Source organism: Centruroides vittatus, unplaced genomic scaffold, assembly GCF_030686945.1.
Source record: "Centruroides vittatus isolate TY-2023 unplaced genomic scaffold, ASM3068694v2 contig_337, whole genome shotgun sequence".
Lineage (NCBI taxonomy): Eukaryota > Metazoa > Arthropoda > Arachnida > Scorpiones > Buthidae > Centruroides > Centruroides vittatus.
Window position 1 is genome coordinate 1 of NW_027122161.1, and position 22455 is coordinate 22455.

General features: G+C 42.1%; 1 protein-coding gene and 2 non-coding genes across 3 annotated transcripts; all 3 read right to left on the minus strand.

Moving 5' to 3' along the window:
- Window positions 1–9536: 9536 nt before the first annotated feature.
- On the minus strand, window positions 9537–9728 carry LOC136974052 (U2 spliceosomal RNA). Its single transcript, XR_010880587.1, has one exon. It is a non-coding gene; the product is annotated as a U2 spliceosomal RNA (small nuclear RNA).
- Window positions 9729–9973: 245 nt separating this feature from the next.
- LOC136974012 (uncharacterized protein T26G10.4-like) lies at window positions 9974–11806 on the minus strand. The gene has a single exon (XM_067268779.1). It carries the CDS (start codon window positions 11804–11806, stop codon window positions 9974–9976), a length of 1833 nt encoding a protein of 610 aa, XP_067124880.1.
- Window positions 11807–20395: 8589 nt separating this feature from the next.
- LOC136974056 (U2 spliceosomal RNA) lies at window positions 20396–20581 on the minus strand. The gene has a single exon (XR_010880589.1). It is a non-coding gene; the product is annotated as a U2 spliceosomal RNA (small nuclear RNA).
- Window positions 20582–22455: the final 1874 nt, after the last annotated feature.

Here is a 22455-nt window from a genome sequence, read left to right on the forward strand (position 1 = left end):
AGATACTACGTAGTTTGAAAGTTTGGAAAGGTATAAAATATGACAAACTGAAACAGGTACCCCTCATACCTTCTGACATAACCTTTCCATCACATGGAACCAAAAAAACAAGTTAGTTACAATACAAATTCAAAATTCACAAAATTAAATTACAAATAACATAAACCCGACAATGTTAAATTTTAAAATTATAACATAACATAAAAACCAACAAAAAAGAATTAATAATACAGTTCAGCATCAAAATAGTATAAACATATTACATGGAATAATACCAATCATAACATAAACAAATAATTAAAAAATAACACATCAATACAAAATAATAAATCAAGAAAAACATTTAACACACTTCAAGACTAAAGGTAAGTACACAATTTCAAAGTAATCTAGCAAGATCACAAATTAATTTAACATAACATAAAATTATTTTTTTCAGGAAAAACCTTCCAGAAACCCATCAAGAACAATCCACCATAGGTAAGTGAACTAAAACTTATAAAACAAATGAACACAAAATTTACCAGTCATCACAAAAGCTAACACTTGAATTATTGATTCTTATCATTAGATCTGTTCCTCTATAATTTTTGCTAAATTATTGTTAAGACATTGTTTCTAAATCGCTTAAAATTTTATAAGATGCTTCTTCTTTTATTTTGACTATAATCAATGATGCACTTAAAAGCCTTCTTTCAAAGAGTAATCTACATCGGGCTTTCCAAATTGCCCTCTTGACTAATGCAATCATCCAATTAATAAAGTAGCCGTTGTGATTAGGAACATAATATCCTATCTGGTATTTTATTATTTGCCAATTTATACTAATCCTTGATATTATCGAGAACCATCCCCATATTGATCTGGCCACATTACATTCATAAAAAATATGTATAGCACTTTCTACATTCCCGCAACGATCACAATTTATTCCCTGGTTTCGGTTAAAACGTACTAAATAATCTTTCGTAATCACGATGTTATTGAGAATTCTCCATGACAATTCCGTCCATTCTGCAGGTAGGGAATGACTTTTCCTCCAAATTAGTTGCCAATTAATCTGGGAACATTGCATGTTAACATTTATATGTTGTTTATGTATAACTCTATATATATCAATTGGTCGTATCTTTTCTTTATCTATAATTTCAGGATTTGTATCGATGACATAATTTACGATTTTGTGCCATCTCCTATACGAGCGTTTATTACTCAATATAAAAGGAAAAATTTTATTCACTCCATTTATTCGTCTCGCGCAAGGTCCCAAGATATATCTGATAACATAATGAACAGGATGTATAATATTCTTTAAATTATTTAATATCACAGATTGTTGCAATGAAATCTCGAGATTCTTGATATCAGTTATTTTCCATCCACCCAACTCAATGTCATTTTTCATAATTTTCCAACTTAACGGTTCGAACGAACTATTCCAGATATAATTATATAACATCTTTTCTATACTTTTAGTTTCCTCTGTATTTAGATTTATATGATACAATGTATATATCATCCTTGGTATAATCACTCTATTTTTGATAACAACTCTCTCAGGTAAGTATAACCAATTCTGTCTCCATTCTATTATTGCTTCCTTAATCTTTTCTTTTATTTCTTTAATATTATTTTCCTTAGCGTACTGCCCGAACCATACTTCCAGAATTTTCATATCTTTTACTTTATTGATCGTTATTGTCTGGCTTCCCAATTTGCAAACTATTTGCAGCAATTTACATTTGTTGTCGTTAACTTTCATTCCAGTCAAACAACTGAAAATATGTACATGTTTAAAAATGCGTTCCATACTATAGTTATTTACAATGAAAAAATTCGCATCATCAGCATGAGCTACAAATTTTACTTTCTCATTTAGTCCGGGTATATGTACGGCGTCAATATAATCATCCTTATATATATTATTTAATAAAACATTTATATATATTGTAAACAGAATCATTGACGAGGGACACCCCTGTCTAACACCTATGTTGCATTTTATCTCCTGGGACAATTGCCCATTTACTGAAATTACTGTGTTCGGTAGGTTATATAAACGTTTAATAAATTGTATTTCACCATCGTTAAGACCATACTTTTCTAAGAATCTCCATAAGATTTCTCGATTAACCGTATCAAAAGCCTTCTTTACGTCTAGGGACAAAATGGCCAATGGGCGGTTCCAGTTCTTGTATAAGTCGCAAATTAAATTCATACATGTTAAATTATTTTGTATATTACGCCCTTTAATCCCTCCGCTCTGCATAGATACGATCTTCTCACTAAAGACTTCCTCGAGACGCTTTGAGATGATAATACTATAAACTTTATAATCTAAGTTTAATAATGTTATTGGTCTAAAATTCCCAACTTCTTTCTCAATCGAGCTCACTTTGTTTAATAAAATCATCCTGCCACAGCCAAAAGAGCTGCTAAAATCGTTAAAATTGTATAATTTATAAAAAATATCAATAAGATCATCTTCAAAAAATCGATAAAACTCAGCATCTAAACAATCACGTCCAGGGGATCTTCTTATATTTAAAGCATTAATCGCATCTTTTATATCCTGTCTTGTAACTTCTCTATTAATGATATTATTTGTATTTTCTTTTACAGGTTCAATGTTTTTACTTGCAACATTCCAAAAGGACAAATCTGAATCAACTTCATCAAATAGGTAATTATAAAAGCTATGAAAATTACTAATTATTTCACTAGGCTCTTCAATCTTATGTCCTTCAACATTAATGTAATCTATGTTTAATCCTTCTTTTAATTTTACTCTTTTATCAAACAAATGCCTTTCCGCTTCCCGTTTGATCTTATATTTATCCATTTTATATCTTACATAACTTTCTTTATTCCTACTTTCAACAGCTCTACTTATTTCTCTTTCAATATCTGCAATTCTATTATAATCTCGTTGTAAAATATTCTTTGTTAATTCACGTTGCAATTTTTTAATTTGATTGAATCTATTTTTCTTTATTCGCCTCCATGTCTGATCAGCTATATACTTTATTTTTTCTTTTAGTCTAACCCAACAATTCCAATCAAAATTGTCTTTAGAATTTTCTAACAATCTTTTTATCTTATTCTTGAACTCACTATCTTCCAATATTTCCTTAGTTATTTTAGTCTTTCTAACTATTCTATTTCTTCCTTTTATTTTCAGAATAGCCTCTACCATTTTATGATCGGTTAGCCTCCTATTTTCGTGAGTTAGTTCGTATAAATTCACATTCACAATATCGCTTACATCACATGAAATATAAATTCGATCAAGTCTTTCCTTAATCTCCTGTCCATCCCAAGTAAAACCAGAATAATAAGGATAAAATAATCTGTAAATATCAATAAAGTTAAAATCATCTAAGATTCTCTTTAAAATACCACGTGAGCTATCCGGGTGTAAAGTCCCGTTTTTATCGATAATATTCAAAACATTATTAAAATCTCCCATTAAGATTGTGTTTCTTCCACCAATCAGAAAACCAATTAAATCACTGAAAAATTCTTTCCGCAATGCCGCTCTAGGAGGCGCATATATACATATAATCCTCATTGGATGATTGCCAATATCAACATCAACGGAAATCAATCTGCCATTGCTATCCGTTTTAAAATCCTGAATTTTAATCGATTTCTTAACTAATAATAGGACTCCTGTGCTTTTAGAAATTGAGAAGGAACTATAAATATTATATTCTGTATATACCTTTCGTAAGTCTCTAAGCTGAACAAAATCCTCTATATTGGTATCTTGAATCCCTAATACATCAATTCTATTAGCAAAAATCATATTTAGAATTTCAATCTGTTTAGTCCTATTTCAAAAACCAGAAATGTTAATAGTGCATACATTGATTATTTTATCCATTTTCTTTTCTTAGCTGATGCTTTTTCGACCTTTTCGCCAACATTTCTTTATTCTGTGCCAATATATCTCCAAAACTTAAGTTATTCCATGACAAAGATCTATGTACCGTCCTTTGTGTTTCCCCAACCTCCTCCCTTCTTCCCTCCATTTCTTTTACTGTCTTTTGTACAAATCCTGGGCTGTCTCCATCCCCACTCCTTTTACGTTTTTTCTCCTCCCTCTTTTTTGTCTCCCTGTCTACTGCTATCCCCTCCTCTTGCTGATTGACTTTATCCATCTCTTTTTTCTCCTTATTTCTCTCTACACTATTTTCTCTGTTTAGCCTCTCAAGACTTTTTTTCTTTTTCGTTCTAAACTAGGACATCTCGGGCCTTTTTTACATATTTCCGCGAACGTAATATTAGGACATGGTTTATCTTTTTCATGACTTGTTTTACAGCTATAACAAATATTACAATCCTTGCGTAGATGGAAAGGGCTTTTGCAGTTATAACATAACTTAATTTGACATTCAGAAATCAAATGCTCTCTGCTCCCACACCTACGACACTTCCTTTTTTTGTTTTACATATAATAATTGAATTTGTCTACCAAGTATTTCTATATAATTCGGTATATATTTTCGCGTTACCATTACTATCCTATAAGTTCCTGTTTTAACAGAAGTACCCGGATACATATTAGTCGATATATTAACAATTTTACCATAGTTTTTTAACACATCTTTTATCAATTCTACATCAATTTCCGTTGGTACTAATCGCGCTGTAATTACTATTAGTTCAGTCTCTAGGCTTTCACAAATATAGTAAAATTCTCCTACCTTAACCTCCTGTCCAATAATATTAATCTTATCTTTAACGTTCTTAAAGCCAACCTCTACCACATTCCTCGGGTGGTAGCACACCTGTTCAACGCAGTCTTTTCTTCCAAGTATCTTTTCTAGTTCCTGTATGAGCTCCATCGTATCTATTCTTTCTTTTGTTACAATTCTAATCGATCGAATCTCGGAATAACGCTTCATTTTTTCTTTTTCCATTCTTGCCAATCGTTCCTCTTCTTTTTCAGGGTTCTCCGCCTGTGTTTCCTCCATTTCTCGTCCTGGATCCACTTCGCTGGTCGCTTCATCTCCTGCACCAAGAACACCACTAGGATCACCTAGGGTTTCTGGAGTTTTCACCAGTTTCCCTACCGATGGACTACTCGCGTCCATCTGGCGGTTACCAGACTTCGACGTACCTGCCGACGGGTGAGGGGATCCTGTCTGGCGGCTTCCCTGAATCAACTGACTTGCCGAACGTAGGGGCCGAGGCGATGGTCTGCTCGCCGATGAGCCGGGCAGGCTCATCTGGCTGCCGGAGAACCGACAAAAGTCGGCAGGTGTTAGCAAGAGTCAGTAAAAAATCCAAAAAACTCACCAATAGGCTAAAACTCGTGTAGACAGGTAGTAAAACCGTAAAACACAATATAAAAGTCCAATAAAAGTCCAGTAAAAGTCCAAATAAACACACCAGTAGACAGCAATCCAATCAGGCAAAATCTGTAAAAAAGCAAAAAAAGTTAGTGACTGGCTAAGATCACTTAACAGATACTGTGGTATCAAAGTTTACGGACACGGGCCCGGGACCGCTAGACAGCCGCCCTGGCCCCGTATCCAGCATCCACTCCCTCTACCTGAGAATCAACAGGCCGCCACAGCAAGCGACCTGAGGACCACAAACCAGGGCTCAAGAGAGTGGAGCAACGTCAGAAACTTAACATTATAACGCAAATAACAACTTCTAACCACAGTATGGTTAGTTACAGCAAACAACAAACAAGGTAAGTATTACATTAAATTATAACAAACTAAAACAACTAAATTTCCTTTCAGGAACAACATAATCATGCTTCATCACCAGTATCAAAACGTAACCTCCAAGCACATCAGAAAATAAACAGGTAAGTATTCAATATCAATATCACATAGCATAAACATTAAAACAGGTAAGTAAACACATCTAAACAAATTCCGACAAAACCCAATAAGCGAAAAGTAGATCAACAGGGATCAACCTTAAAATTTCTCAAAAAACACTTAACCTGAACAATCAATAAAATACAAAACAATCAGTCACTTCTCAAAAGCCTTACATATAAATTTCACTAATTATCAGCTCCTACTTTAATTATAGTTCCAGCAAACACTCTAAACCCATAAGTCCCCTTTTTAAACCGAGATAAACACCTTTCTAACTGTTGTCTTATAGTCTTTTTTTCTTTCTTTATCTTCCTCATTTATATTGTAGACTCCACAAGCACGTGGTTTGCGGGTATGAAAGAAAGTGGAAATGAATAGTCAATAGAAGCGTATAGATAAACAAACAAAGGTTTACAAAAAATATAATTATAAATTAAAATTATAAATTAAAACATGCACAGGACAGAATTCAATACTTTAAATATTAAAATTCACAGAAGCAATCACAAAACCTTGTGTCTTCTTTTAACGTCCTTTTCGCACTCGGGAAATAACTGTCTTTACGGCGGAGTCGACCTTCTTTTGTAGGCTACTCTTCCACCTCAATATGTAAAACACGGTTAAAAATATCCCCAAGGCTTTCGGCACAATCATTAAATTTAATATTTTAATATTAATATTTTAATATTTAAAGTATGAATTCTGTCCTGGCATGTTTTAATTATAATTTTTAATTATAATTATATTTTTTGTAAATTAAATTTAATGATTGTGCCGAAAGCCTTGGGGATATTTTTAACCGTGTTTTACATATTGAGGCGGAAGAGTAGCCTACAAAAGAAGGTCGACTCCGCCGTAAAGACAGTTATTTCCCGAGTGCGAAAAGGACGTTAAAAGAAGACACAAGGTTTTGTGATTGCTTCTGTGAATTTTAATATTTAAAAACAAAGGTTTATTAATTACACACACAAAAAAAGGGGGGATTGATCGCCTGATTTAAACAGGCAAACAGCGTTCTTAACAAAATTAAGGATGACAATAACACTACGATTACAACAGTAAATTAATGCGCTGAGACTAAAACTAATACGTGATTAAACCTTAAAAAACTATACAAACATTTACAAGATGGTAGATACCGTCGCCGTATTTCGTGGGACACGTTGTTACGAAATGAGATTCTTCTCGCTGGTTCTTGTATTTTTTTTTTCTTCCTGATCGGCTGCTCTGCTTCGAATCCTTCTCTCTTGTCTCTTCACCGCTCCAGATCCCCGATCCACGAAAGAGAAAAATGAAAATGCCTCGACACATGGAAGTCACTTGTTTATATCTCCCACCATCCGGGAGCTTTTTCTTTTCCTCCCACGTGATCTTCCAAATAGCCAATCATAAACCACGGCACAGCAATGACGACAACAGACGGTACGGTACACGACAAAATGGCTGTGCGTCACATCTAAAACCCGATACAACAACATATACGCGACGCGACATAAACGAAAAAACAAACATATAAATAGAACAATCGAACAAAAAAAAATACATAAATATATACATATAGTTAATAGCGGCGAAGCGCTACATATATATTCTTTCCACATACAAAACTCTTCCGGACGCCATACCTCTGCCTGTAATTCTTCCAACGACTTTCTATAAACTAAACCCGCACATCGTAAAAAGAACATCTTGGGCCATTTATCTGGTCCAGAGTCCTTCCACTCTTTCCACAACTTATCACTAATCTTTTTTCTTCCCGCAAATCTTTTATCTTTCTCCGCTACTCTTTTTGATTTTCTAATCACTTCTTCGCCACCTGTACTCTCCCTATCACGTTTTCTTTCTTTACTAGTTTTTTTTCCCTTATTAACCACACTTAAATCTTTCTCTACACTTTCTTTTACTATTTCTGAACTCTCTACTTGACTTTTATCTGTTTCCATTCCTATTTCCTCCTCACTTACTAAACTCTCTTTATTTCCCTCTTTCTCTACCAATTCTTCCCTTTCCTCTATACAATCTCTTTTTCTGTGGCCTTTACCACCACACTTATGACATGTTATCTCTGGACATTCTCTAACTCTATGGCTGTCTGCCAAACAATTTGCACACAGCCACTTAACTCCCGGGTATTGAACCCTAATTTTCTTATCTTCCATCTTTATATAATTTGGAACCTCTTTCTTTACAGTCATCATTACAATTAACTTTCTTGTAGCTATCTGATATTTATCCGAAAACTTCTGTCTCTCCATACTATGAATATTCCCATATTCTTTCAAAACCGACTCAACAGCCGGCTCAGCTTTATATGGTACATGAAATAGCGTTAGCTTTCTAATCTGATATTTTAAAGGGATTGCAACAATCTCTGTTTCATTCCATAGCCAATGTCCTTTCATTACGGCCCAGAAAACATCAAAATCCTCAATTGTTAACAAACAATTTCTCTTATTTAGTATATCAATACATACTATATCTTTTCCATATTTTTCCAACATTGTTGGCAAGAATGTTTCCCAATCAACATCAATTGTTGCACTCATCCTTACAGTTAATTTCTCATATAATATCCAATCTGTACTATCTTCCATGGCTTCCTTATCTTCCGCCATTCTAACAGAGAACAAAAAACAAAGTTCAATACTCACAAAATAAAGTCCTAATTTCACTTTCCTTTTCCACAGGGAGAAGACCACAAAGTCCAATGTCCAATCAATTCAGCCAGCAGAAAGTTCTAAGTCCAAATCCTAAGCGTCCACGAAGTCCAATCACACCAATCCCGTCATCGATTCAGGCAGCATCCAACAGGCAGGACAACTTCAAAAGACCAATCGGGCACCAAAGACGATCCAGGCAGGCACTATCCAAAGAGGTTCAGCAGGAACAGACACCATCCATTCGTAGCTTCTAAATCGACGGCTGACTTCCCTTCTCGGTATGGGCTTACAGAGCAAAAATAGCTGACATGCTATTTCAAGCACTTATCTGTCCAACAAGTCTTGGTCTGGCCATAAGGCCGAGAAGCGATAAAAAAACAGATCAAAAATGCCGACGTGCCAAGTGTGGAGACGTCTTTTTCATTTCCTATGTCCTCCTCGGTGACGTCATTTCGTACGGAGCAGTTTTTGCGCAGAAAATCAGGCAAGGAGGAGAATGGTGAGATGATAAAAGCTTCTGGAAGTAACTGGATAGCGCATTTAAAAGTGTAGATAGGTGCCAAATAATCCTTTCGACCATCAGTAGCCAGAGGGAGGAAAACGCCCCCGGCATTCGTCCCGGTGCGTAATCGTGGTACTGATGCAAGTCCGAGTATATAATTGTTTCCCCCTTCCGAAAAAGTTCCAAGCGTGTGTATCTATTGTACGAAAACAGCCGATTCCGTTTTCGATTTTTTGCATATCGAAAATTTCGAAAAAATTGGTTTTTTCGAATTTTTTGGGAAATAATTTTTTTGCTTCCTCGTTGTTTAATGTTTATTTGTTAATCGCTGCACAGTGACTACTTGCCGCCATGTAGTATTAATTGTTCGATTCTGCCACATCAAATAAAATACAGGGAGTGTAAAAATATTTGTAATAAAATTATTTCAACTCTGTTCTTATCAGCTTGAGAAACATTACGTTGAGAAATAATTCTTTCTCTTCTTAATTTGTGTCTGTTTCTAATTTTGGTTATTTATTTCCCCCAAAGGGGTGGGCTATCCCGAGATGTAGTGCAATACTCGGGCAACCCGTGGCCGGGAGGGAGCAAGCCCCCGTTCCCCGCCTGTTTTCAAAAATCAGATGATATTTGGAAGGCCCCCGATGGGGGCCCTATCAGATATCAAGCTAATAAGAACAGGTTTAAAAAAGCCTTTATTAGATAATACGATAAACATATGTACAGAGATGCTTACAAACAGAAAATAAAACATAGTGTCTGGTAAACTTGACCAGTCTATGTGTGAGAGAATACTGGGCAATGGACAGCCAAAGGTGAGTAAAATAGGACCTAAGCCCAGTAACGTGTGACAAGGGTACAAGCCAGCCAAGACAAAAAGGAAAACGCGAGTGACAAGGGCACAAGCCTTCTAAACACAAAGTGGACGCGGTTACAAGGGCACGAGCCTGATAAAATTACAAAGATTAGGAGGGACGTCGGCCAGTTAGGTGCTGGCGGTAGATTTCGCCACTCCATCTAATGGCGTCACTGACCATGAGCTTGCGCATGAGTCTAGAGTAGTTTTTACCAATTCCAAGTCTGCGGAGAGTGGCTTTGTTTTCTGCATCGTAACCTCCAAGGGCTCCCACAAGGAAGGCACTGATGTGGGTATCGTAGCCTTTACCACGTAGGTGGCTCACCAGGTGCTGATATTTTTGTAACTTTTCCTGGCAAGCAAGGTTGAACGCATTTTTACCATTTTCAAACGGCGTGGCCACATCTACAACTGTCGCCGTCATGGTAGGGTTATGTAGGATCACCAAATCAGGTCTACAGTTTACGTCGTAGTCGGAAAGGCATTGGTTGACAAATACCTGAGCGTCCTGTTGGTTAAAGGCCCTGACTAATCTGTTTAAGATTGCATTATGTCGCTTCGTGATGGTAGAAAAGTTAGGCGGACAATGGCATAGGACATGTGCCAAGGTTTCCTGTGCGTATCCGCAGCGGCGGCAATTCTTTGGGCCGGATCCGAAGCGTTTCAGTGTTTGAAGGGGAACCACACTCAACCTTGCTCGATGCACGAAACGCCAATCGGCGAAACGAGTGTAATGCCCGTTGCTTAAAAAATGATTACTAGCTGGGTTGCCAGCTGTAAGGTGGAAGACCTTACCCTGGTCTGGCTTACGGAGTAAGCTCTCCAAGAAGGTGAAGCTTAGAAGTCTGCTAAGATTGCGATGGCAGTATTTCTTCTTAACGACGTTCTCGTTACAAACGAGGGAGGGTGTGTCCGAGCCAGTGTCCATCCATTCGATGTTGATTTTCTTCCTAAGGCGACGTGTAGCCATCTGGAGCCGCGTCCAAGTAGACGAGAAGTCTGTGTATCCAAGGTCGTCTGAAAGAGAACTGTTTAAAAATTGGCATAAGTCAGTGAGAGAGGGGGGACGTTTGATGCGCTGCTCGACTACTGAGCGGAGAGCGCCCATAGCAATGCTGGATTCAGTCGGATCAATAGAGTCAAATAGGTGAATGACGTGGTTGACCTGGGCAATGTCAGAGACGGCTGATGTGGGCATGACCCCTGCTCCACCCTGGGCGTATGGGAGAAAAGCAACTTCTGGACTAGCACGTTGCGGGTGGCCCATCCACTTCTTCACCAGTTTTTTCGTGGTTTTATCAACTCTGTCGAGGGTACGTTTCAGAGTGGAGCCCAGCGTGAGGTGAAAAGGGAGCCTAGACAAAACGAAGGTGTTTAGGGCATCAATTTTCTGCCATGGGGCTAAACGTGATGTGTCTAGTTTTTCAGCGTCCTGTAGAATAGAGTCGAACACTTCTGCCGCAGTGTTGCTCCTTGCATAGCCGGTGGGAACTCCCAAGTGCTTGTAGTACTCTGAAGGCGAGAGTCTAGGGATAGAAATGTCGTTAATTGTGAAAGTCAAAGTATTGGCAGTGTTCCGTTTACCTGGAATGGCCAAGGAGGCACATTTGTGGGTGTTGAACGAGATGCTCGCCCAGGCAGCTATGGAGGCTAACATGGACTGGAGCCCTGCAGCGCTGCTACTCAGCAGAGCGATGTTGTCCGCATAAGCGAGCACATCAATGTTGTGGTTAAATAAGTTGTAGCCTGTTTTGAGAGACTGGATCTGGCGGATGGCTGGTTCTAAGGCCAGGTTGAAAAGAAGGAGGCTGATGAGGCACCCCTGTCTCACTCCTGCATGGACCTGGATGGGAGGCGTAAAGCCCTCACTGGTTCGGACTCTGGTGGTAAAGCCGATCATACAGGCGGCTGATGGTTGTGATGGCATCGGGGTGCAGGCCATGCCAACGCAAGGATTCCCAAATTACCGAGTGTGGAATGGATCCAAAGGCGTTTGCCACATCAAGCCATACCACAAAGCAGTTCTTTTGTTTACGGCGGGCATCCTGTATGGCCAACTGCAGTAAAAAATTATGGTCAAGACACCCTTCAAAATGCAGAAAGCCCTTCTGGGCGGAGGAGAGGCGGTTGTTTGCCGTGCACCAAAGAAGGAGGCGATCGGCCAGGCAAGCCGTGTAGAGTTTGCAAATTATGTTTATTAGACAAATAGGCCTCTAGTTGCGTATTTCGTGCTCGTCGCCCGTCTTGTGGGCCAAGATGGTGGAAGAGGATCTCCAGCTCAGCGGGATGTAGTCGATGCATTTTACCGCATTGAAGATTGACGCTAGAATTATCCCCTGAGGGTCAACTTTATGCTAATGCAGGTAGCGGACCCCGTCCGGGCCAGGAGCAGTGTTCTTGCCTTTTGTAAGGCAGCTGGCGACTTTCGAGGAGGTGAACGGGTGGTCAAGTGGGTCCTCTAGAGAAGCTGGCGGGGGAGCTGGGATGGCAATCGGATCCAAAGGCGTATCCGGGGTGGCGCATGAGCTACTGAAATACTAGTAGATGATATTCTTGTCAATTTTACAGAAACAGGACCTACCTCCTGTTATGACATCAAAGGCATGTTTCCTGTTGGCGCGGTAGAGTTTCTGAATATAGCTGGCCTCGGCAGCCGGGGGCCCCTGCGACGAAGGGGCCTGGATAATGCGACGCTGGTTAGTGGGCACGATGGAGCACATGTTGTAGACAAGGGTCATGAAGTCTTCCAGGATGATTTCTAACATGTCTTCATCCGTGGCGTAATTTAAACGATCTTCCCAGGCAGAGACCCATTTTGGTACCGGGCGTGGAGTAGGTGAGCCAGGGGGGCAGTCGCTTGATTGGTGTTCAGCGGCAGGAGCTGTGGAGAACAAAGGTTCCTGAGAGACCAAGGGTTGACTTGCAGTCACGGGATGACAAGGCGGAGATGGTGACACAGAATCAGTTGTTGCAGGGGGAATGGAGGTCACTGGAGCCGGTGAGCCTGCTGCTGTAGTGGATGGTGACGGTGTCGGGGGCCGTAGACCGGACACTTTCGGAATGACGGTGTCGACGGCGACGACGGGTCAGAGTTGAAGACTGGTCGCTCGTGGCCAGAGGAGGAGTTGGATCAGGCTGTGAAAAGGAGAGACTGGTGGGAGTGATTTCCTCACTAACCTGGGCCAGTTGGGCAGACGTGTTCAGGAGGACAAATCTTGTTTGCCTGGGAGGTCTCACACGTCGCTGGTCTGGAGAAAGAGTGGAGAAGCAAGACTGTGGGGATGAAACAGCCGATTGAGAGACCTCTTCAATGGTGGAGCTAGACCGGGAACAGGTGCATCGACGGCATCTACTGGTCTGGTTCGGCAGACGTTCATGCGGTCTGGGGTCCCTTGTAGAATTAGGAGAAACCACCGAGATCTGGCTGGCGCAGGAGGCATTTTTTGCTTGATGTTGTTTTAGGGCGTTTAGATTATCAGATTTGAGGTGACAGGCACGACATTCAAAAGTAAGGAACCCACGATAAATACAGCGAACGTGCCTGGCTAGCCCATTGTGGTCCACATAATCACGAAACACAGGAAGGCAATGCGGACAATGGTAAGGTGGGCGTAGCGAGACCAACAGGGTAACCTCCATGTCGCTATGGGGCATGGCCAAGACCAAAGTGCAGTAAAATAGAAGAAAGGGGATGAAAAACTTCATGGGGCGCAGAAGCAACCAACCAAGGGAAGCTGGAAGAGGAAAAAAGACTGCTAGTGGTAGACCCTTAGGCTCCACTAGTAGTGGAAAGAGACTAGTGCGTTCACCAGCTTAAGGCCAGTGAGGCGATAGAAAAGTTTTGCTGGTCGAGCAGCAAATACGCGATGCGTTTAAACCGTGCAGGCCACTCTTCCAGCAGAACCGAGAAGAGGCAGGAAAGAAAAACCAAAAAAGATACTTACCCCCGGGGAGCAGGTGGCTTGGAGTCTGGTCGGTGAATTTTGCAGGAGGTGATCAGCTTAATGCCAGAGCATCAAGCTGATAAGAACAGATACTGAGTCTCATATATGTTATACGGGGGGAAATAATCCCCTGCGAGATGACGAAAGACCGCCATCTGCGTCCGCAATAACTGTCTAATCCTCGAATCAGTACCTCCTCGCCGCACAGGGCCCCCACCTTTGTTAAAAAGGCCGTTCCCTGTATTGCGAGGATAGAAGAACTAACAGAAATAAAACAGTGGTTGTTGCCTCGTCACACATACCATAAGGTAAGGGAGTCAACGGCCACAAGACATAAAAAAAACAGTATCCTATCCCACTGGACAGGTGCCAGGGGAATCGTTGGATAAGATGGACAGGGAGGAAGAAACTCCCTAAAAAAGCTAACAACACATCCCTATGAGAAAAGGCATAGGGATGTGGTAAGACAAAGAGAACGAAAGGGAAGTGGCAGCCCAACTGGCTAAAGAGAGGAATCCACTTCCCTACAACCAGGACTTAAAAATAAAACTAATGATAGCCTACACTAGCTTATCACTACTGTGCACTTAAGAGATAGATGTAATATAATTGAGAGATGGTTTACCGTCGTTCCAGACCCATAGGATCTGGTTCGGGGTATCCCAGAAAGAAATAAAGGTTGCCCGTGGCAGAGACTGAAAGTCCGAGAGGAGCTTAAGCACTAAAGCCTCTCGGATTTTGGTACGAAAGAGGCGGTGGGTGGTGGACTTGTGGTTGAACACCTTCCTACACCTGGCCAGCCACAACTCGTGTTTAGCCATGTGAATAAGGAGACTAATCACGTAGGGAGAGGTGGTGCCTTTGCTAAACAGGATGTGAAGAACTACGTTCTCACGTGACAGAAAGGGCAGTCCGAGGAGGTGGGTTATCCAACCCCAAATTTTCCTCGCTACCCTACAGAAATAAAAAAGATGTGCTGCCGTTTCTGGCGAAGAGTCGCACATTGGACAGTTTTCACTCTGAACGTAAACTCCGATAGACCGGAGTTTAACCCTGGTGGAGAGTGCGTTATGCAGAGCTCTCCACTGAAGTTCGACACAGTGTTCGGGTATAAACCCATCAAAACATCTGCGCCAAACTGTGGCCCAATCGATTTGGGCCTGAGTGACTAACGGTGAAAGAAATAGAGGGATGTCGGGCCTAAGGTGGCGATAAATATCGCAAGCCTTAGTCTTAACAGTGGGAAGATTATTAGACTGCGACAGATTCAAAAGGTGCGTGCACCATACTTTCACAAAGGGTGGTGGAACCAGCACTTTGGGCATAAGATTTACCTTGTAATCAGGTAAAAGCAACTTAAGGCGATACCCAAGAAAGAAGCAATAAAGCTTACTGACTGGGTGATCGCGGGAACTAAGGGCAAGGACCAACTGCCTAATTTGGGCAGCAGCAGAAAAGAGGGTGGGCTCAAACATGGCCCATCCACCGTTTGCTCTGGTATTATACATTATATTTCTACTAACCCATTCGGGCTTGTTGCCCCAGACAAAACAAAAAAGGAGTCGATTAATATGCCTGAAGCCTGCATCCAGGCCAAAAACAGAGGCATAGTAAACACAAATGCCAAACATAATGTTTTTGTAGACAGCTATCCTACTGGGAAAGTAGAGATAGCTTCCCGACCAAATGGAAATTTTTTCCCTTATTTTAACTTCGATCTCCTTTATATTTTGTTTGGCTGAGTCGGCACCAAAATATAAACCTAGGATCTTAACGCTACGGCTCACAGGGATGTAAGAAAAACAGGCAGGAAGGGAGACAGAACCAACAAGTGGAAGAAAAGAAGACTTGTCCTTGTTGATGACAGCTCCAGAGGCCTGACAGTATCTGTCAAAATGGCCAAAGATTCTGGAGATTGCCCAATTGTCTTTCACAAAAAAAGTGACGTCATCCGCATGGGCCACGAACTTGTAGTAGTCCGCTTTATAGTACCCAGGCATAGGGTAGCCTGAGATACTGAAATCCCTTTGTACCTCACCCAAGAGGGTGTTGATACTTAGGGAGAAAAGAAACATAGAGAGAGGACACCCCTGTCTGACACCCTTTCCAAGCAGAAAGGGGTCGGAGAGATGGCCGTTAACACTAATGCGGCAATGAGCCTTAGCATACATAATTTTGATTGCCAAAAGTACCTCGTCAGGTAAACCATACTTTTTTAAAACATGCCAAAGAAAGCCGTGATCAACACGGTCAAAAGCTTTCGATTGGTCAATCGAAAGCAAAGCTAACGGCCATTTCCTATTTGAGCAATACTCACTAAGTAGCCTAATAAAACTAAGATTATCTAATATACATCTATTGGGAATACCTCCTGTTTGGGTATTAACAATACACGGGGCAAGGGAGGAACCAATTTTGTTGTAAATATACGCGCGTAGATCTTGTAGTCTACGTTAGTAAGCGTTAAAGGCCGAAAATGGTGGACGGTTGTGCAGTTATTAGACTTGGGAAGAACAGAGAGCTGTCCCAAGTTGAATTTTGATATACTAGGGTCATCGGGAGACAGAGACTTGTAAACCATGGGCAGAAGGGAGGACAATTTATCAGAAAAGACTCTATAAAACTCAGTCGGTAAGCAATCAGGACCGGGAGACTTGCCAGCCTGCATAGCAGAAATGGCCAATCTCACCGAATCCTGGGAAAACAGATTTGGAAAAGGGTGAAGATAAGCAGTAGGAACTGCCTTGGTCATGTCTTCCCATTTAGATGAGTCAACACGATCAGAGGCGAAGAACTGTGAAAAATGCCGAAAGAACTCCTGGGTAATCTCTCGGTCGTCGGTAGTTAAGGTGCCATCGTGCTTTAAAAGGGAGGGAACGTTAGTTTTAGACTTGTCATTGCTATAACGGCCAAAAAAATTCGAGTCAAAGCGCCTTGGGGTATTAAGACGGGAGATCTTATACCTTTCATGGGCGTGTTCGAGACGACTAGTCAAAAGGGCAGAGATGCTGGCCGAAGCCGCCTGTTTGACTAAACCTTTGATGTATCCAGAATTGTCCTTGCTGCAGCGACAGTCAGACAAGAAGCGTTGAAGAATCCGCAAGCGGCAATGCCTCTCTGCGGCGAAGGCGCCTATCGGTTGAGCGGGCAAGGCGGAGGATCTTCCCCTTGGTCCGACACCAATCCTCTAGGCTGACAGTGGATAGTGAGAGCATGCTGGTTAGTAGCATGTCTGCTTTGGACAGAAATTCCTCATCCCTAAGAATATCGGGGTGAGGAGGAAACGGTTACGTTTCGAAGAACAGGATAGATTGAAAGTGGCCATCACCAGGGAGTGGTCCGAGAACCGAGCCCCTTGGAAATAGAGAGGTAGGACAGAAAAGTCCGAAGCAGAAGAAGGGATGTTAGAATACATCCTATCCAACCTCGACTTAATAGAGCCATTGCCATTACACCAAGTAAAGATGGAGTGGCCGGGCAAAACAGTAAGCTGCACATCCTTGAGGGAATAATTACTAAGGAGGTCTTCGAGTTTATTTCTAGAACTATCAGGGTACCAGCTACCTCCTTCCTTGTCGTCCGGACGGAGGATCACATTCCAATCACCAATGACAAAAATGTCCCTATTGGTAGCCAAGTAGCTGCCAAGAATTTGGAAAAATTCTGAACGTAAGCTAGACCTCGTGGGGCCATAAATACAAACAACCCTAGCAGTTTTTTTGTTTTTTACAATATCCAAACAAACTAAACGTCTGTCACTGTCTGTGACGAACTGTTGGACTGTGATACTGGAGGAGACGAGGAGTGCAACTCCTTCGCTCCTACCCCTGGAGAAGCTATAATAGCTATTATAGCCCCTTATTTTAGGCCTAAAGGCCCTAACCCTTCGCATGTTCTCAAAATACGTCTCCTGCAAAGCTAGAATGTCTAGCTGAAGGGAGGGTAAAAGGGACGCAAGAAATAATTGCCGGGGAATGGACCGAAGCCCATTACAATTAAGGGATGCTAGACGTATTTTAAGTGACATGTTGTTGTTAGGGGGTTAGTATTCCTTCGTACTTGGGTCGGAGGACATGCCAGCCTCTGGCCTTCTTCTTACGTCTACTGCGGCGAACCAGCTTGCTACTCCTAACCTCAGAACCAACAGCGGTGGACTCGTCACCACTGGATTCACTACCTTTCCCTTTAGAGCTAGAGTTATTTGTAGTCCTCACTCTTCTAATGGACTGCTCCCGCTGATCTAGCTTAGAGTTATCCTCAACTTCCTTATCGACTATCTTATCCTCTACCTTATTGTCTAAGCCAGTCTCCATACACAGAGCTGGGACCGTTTCCTCCAAAACCGGTGGAGCAGCTTGGGCCTCCTGCAGGTTGAGAAAAGGCGAGACGGAGACAGAGGCATCAACAGACACCTCCATCTCAATGTTGTCAGAAGCCGCAGCTTCCTCAACAGTACCTTTTAAAACACAGGATAGAATACTGCGATCTCCCGAACAAACTTGACAAGGTTTGGGACACGATCTTGCAGTATGAAACCTGCTGTGACAATTTTTACAGAGGTTAGCCTTGCAGTCCCTCTGCTCGTGACCGGGCTCCAGACAGCGTCGGCAAATGCGCTCGACGCCCTTATAACCCAAGGTCAGGGGCACACCCTCATAATAGATTATGTTGAAGATTTGCCTCTTCACTTCTATACATATTTTGACTGTGCCCGTGTCGATATGTGGGCGGCCCGGGACTTTTAACATCGACACAGATTTCACAGCCCTGAATTGGCCCATTAACAGGCGAACTGCCTTCAGGTCCATTTCCGGGGGAAGAAACCGGATGAAGACGGTAGTTATGTCCTCATCCAGAGGGACAGGGAAAACCCTGACATTTTTGACCACAAACCTGTTGTGACAAGGAGGCGGCGACTCTCGGTCGACCTAAACCCAACGAAGTACCGGTCTTTGCCCATGGGCGCAAACCGGGAGACTTCCCCAGGTGCAAGGGTGCGCTCGATGCCGTCCAAAATCTCGTCAACGGTAGAGCCTTCTGGAACGGTTACATGGGCACTAAGCACCCTGCGCATTCTGCCGTTAAGGACGGCAGGCTTGGCACACTTGTGCTGAGCAGGAATTCCTACATTCAACTGCTCCGTATTGAAAAACTTATTAGAATGGGCAGACACAGTGGCTGCAGGAGCCCAACGTGCTGCTACCTTTGCAAAACTAGGCTTCTGGGACACTGAGGGCCCAGAAGCTGACGAGGAAACGGAAGAGGTGGGAGCAGTCCCACTAGCTATCTTACTGTAGCTGGCCTTAGGGGCCAAAACTCCTGCCTGACTGGCAGGCCTTTGCAGACTTCATACCCACCAACTTAACTCCCTTAAAAGTGGGCTGCACTGAAGCACCAACATGCCTAGGAGCTCCACTAGGAGCAGGCTGAGTAGACTTAACAACTACCTTGCCTGAGCTAGCTAACTTAACATCACTAACATGGGAAAAAGCTACACTAGCCTCAACTACCCTATACACACCCTCGGTTGGTCCTGCGACCTCCATTGGGTCGCAATCCGCCCAAGCGGCAGAGGATATACCCTCCATGGGTATAGAAAAATAGGAGATCCCTACTGTAAAGATGGGGTCAACCGTGGGGATATTGACCCGGATTTCCCCGCAAATACGCTAGAATGCACAGGCAGGTTCCTCCAGTGCAGAAAGGAAATAAAAACTTTTCTAACTTTAGTTAAAGTTCAGTCACAGAAGAGACCTGAACTTCTTCTTTAAGTAAGGAAACCTTACAAAAAGGCGCTTCCTAGGTTACAACAAAACCTAAGAAGCTAAGACGAGAGAGTGCTGACTTGGGTGCATGAAAACACCCAAAAACACCAAGACAGGTACACAAGAACAAGGCTTGATCTTAGCCGATAAGGCGAGAGACAATAAAAAACAGATCAAAAGTGCCGACGTGCTAAGTGTGGAGACGTCCTTTTCATTTCCTATGTCCTCCTCGGTGACGTCATTTCGTACGGAGCAGTTTTTGCGCAAAAAATCAGGCAAGGAGGAGAATGGTGAGATGATAAAAGCTTCTGGAAGTAACTGGATAGCGCAATTAAAAGTGTAGATAGGTGCCAAATAATCCTTTCGACCATCAGTAGCCAGAGGGAGGAAAACGCCCTCGGCATTCGTCCCGGTGCGTAATCGTGGTAATGATGCAAGTCCGAGTATATAATTGTTTTCCCCTTCCGAAAAAGTTACAAGCGTGTGTATCTATTGTACGAAAACAGCCGATTCCGTTTTCGATTTTTTGCATATCGAAAATTTCGAAAAAATTGGTTTTTTCGAATTTTTTGGGAAATAATTTTTTTGCTTCCTCGTTGTTTAATGTTTATTTGTTAATCGCTGCACAGTGACTACTTGCCGCCATGTAGTATTAATTGTTCGATTCTGCCACATCAAATAAAATACAGGGAGTGTAAAAATATTTGTAATAAAATTATTTCAACTCTGTTCTTATCAGCTTGAGAAACATTACGTTGAGAAATAATTCTTTCTCTTCTTAATTTGTGTCTGTTTCTAATTTTGGTTATTTATTTCCCCCAAAGGGGGTGGGCTATCCCGAGATGTAGTGCAATACTCGGGCAACCCGTGGCCGGGAGGGAGCAAGCCCCCGTTCCCCGCCTGTTTCCAAAAATCAGATGATATTTGGAAGGCCCCCGATGGGGGCCCTATCAGATATCAAGCTGATAAGAACAGATTTAAAAACTTTTATTAAAATTATAATACTATTTTACAAGAGCACGGTATATTGTAGATAAATTGAGAACAAGTCAACACTAGAGTTGACGGAAAAATCGCGACCATGGGCACTACGCCAGCCAAAATAATACACAAGGTTGACAAAAAGTGGAAAGAACGCGATTTAACAAGGGCTCCAAGCCTGACATAGACCGCGTAACAATATGTACAGTATGTACAGTGGCGCGTGACCATGGGCACAGTGCCTGCCAATTGAATACAAAGTAGATATTAGTTTTGAGTTTCTTGTCGTGGGCTTGTTCTTGGTTGGTAGTTGAAGTTGTTGATGTTATTTCCATTTAGATGTTGGATGTATATTTCCCTGCTTGCCCGGATCGTATCGCTGACCATTAGCTTTTTCATAACGGTGGCGTATTTTCTTGAAATGGCCAGTCGTCGGATAGCAGCTTCGTTGGCGGGGTCCCATCCTCCCAATGTACCTATGATAAATGCGTCAAAAAAGGTGTTATACCCCTTACCTCGTAGATGTGATACCAGGTTTTTGTACTTGTCGATTTTAGTGGCCCTGGCTTTGGCGAAAGCATCATCCCCGTTTTCGAAGGGAATGGTGACGTCAATTATTGTTGCCTCCTTACTTGCCTCGTTATGTAAACGAAATCTGGACGACAGTTTTCTGAAAAGCCTGGAACTTGTTGGTTTAAGCGAAGCTCACCATCTTTGCAGTCGAAGGCGTTTGCGAGGCAGTACAGGACGTTATTATGTCTTCTGGTTATGCTTTGCATATTTGGTAAACAGTGGCACAAGACGTGCGCCAGCGTTTCGTTGCGGTAAGTGCATCTCCTGCACTTTTTAGAGAGATTACCGTAACGACGGTGGCCGTGCAGGGGAACGACGCTTAGGCGTGCACGATGTACGAAGCGCCAGTCGGCGAATTGGGTATACTTACCATTTTTCATAAAATGGTTACTCTCTCTGCTTGCACATGTGATTTTATATGCTTTCCCCTGGTCGGGTTTGTTGTGGAGGTTCAATAAGTGCTGTAGTCTGACCAGCCCGCTCAAGATGTTGTTGGCACTGTTCTTCTTAATGGCGTTTCCATTTACCGTTAGCAGTGGGATGTCGTCACCTGGGGTCCATTCTAGCGGAAAAAGCTTTCTCAGTCTGCGAGTGGCTGAGCGAAGACGGGTCCACGTTGATCTTATATCGTGGGAACGAAGGCCAAATTCTTCGTCAAGCGAACCGTTGAGATACGTGCAGATATCTTGGATGGACGGTTCTCTTCTGATGCGCTTTTTTATTACGGTTTTGAGTGCGCTGGTGGCAGTGCTTGTTATTCGTTCGTCTCGAGATTGGAAGAGATGTAATGCATAGCTCACTTGTGCAAGATCTGCAAAGGTATTTAAAGGCAAAAAATTAGCCCCACCTTGATTATAGGTCAGGTAAAGAACCTCTGAGCTGGCCCTCTGTGGTAGGTTCAACCACCTTTTGGCGAATTTTTTCAAAGTACGGTCGATTGAGTCCATCTTCTTTTTGGCTGTAGTCCCTAAAGTTAAGTGGAATGTCAGTTTTGGCAAGATGAAAGTATTAACAGCATCAAGTTTTTGCCATGGGGCCAACTTGGAGAAGTGGATAAGCTCCAGCTCTTTCAGGACGTTGTCGGTCACTTTGCTGGAGGTCCAGCTAGTGGCGAAACCTGTGGGGATGCCTAGGTGGTTGTAGAAGTCTTTGGGTTTTAGGGTTGGAATTGCAGCTCCATTGATGTCCAGTGTGGTGGTACCTGTGGAATGGGACTTACCTAGTACCGTGAGAGTGGCACATTTGTTGGCATTTAAAGAAATGCCCGCCCATTTTGCCCAGCTTAGGAGGGTGTCAAGTTGTTGTTTGATCCCTTGTTGGGTGCTACT

Coding starts and splice junctions, on each gene's coding strand:
- LOC136974012 (XM_067268779.1), bottom strand. CDS start 11,806: ATGGCCTGCACCCCGATGCCATCACAACCATCAGCCGCCTGTATGATC.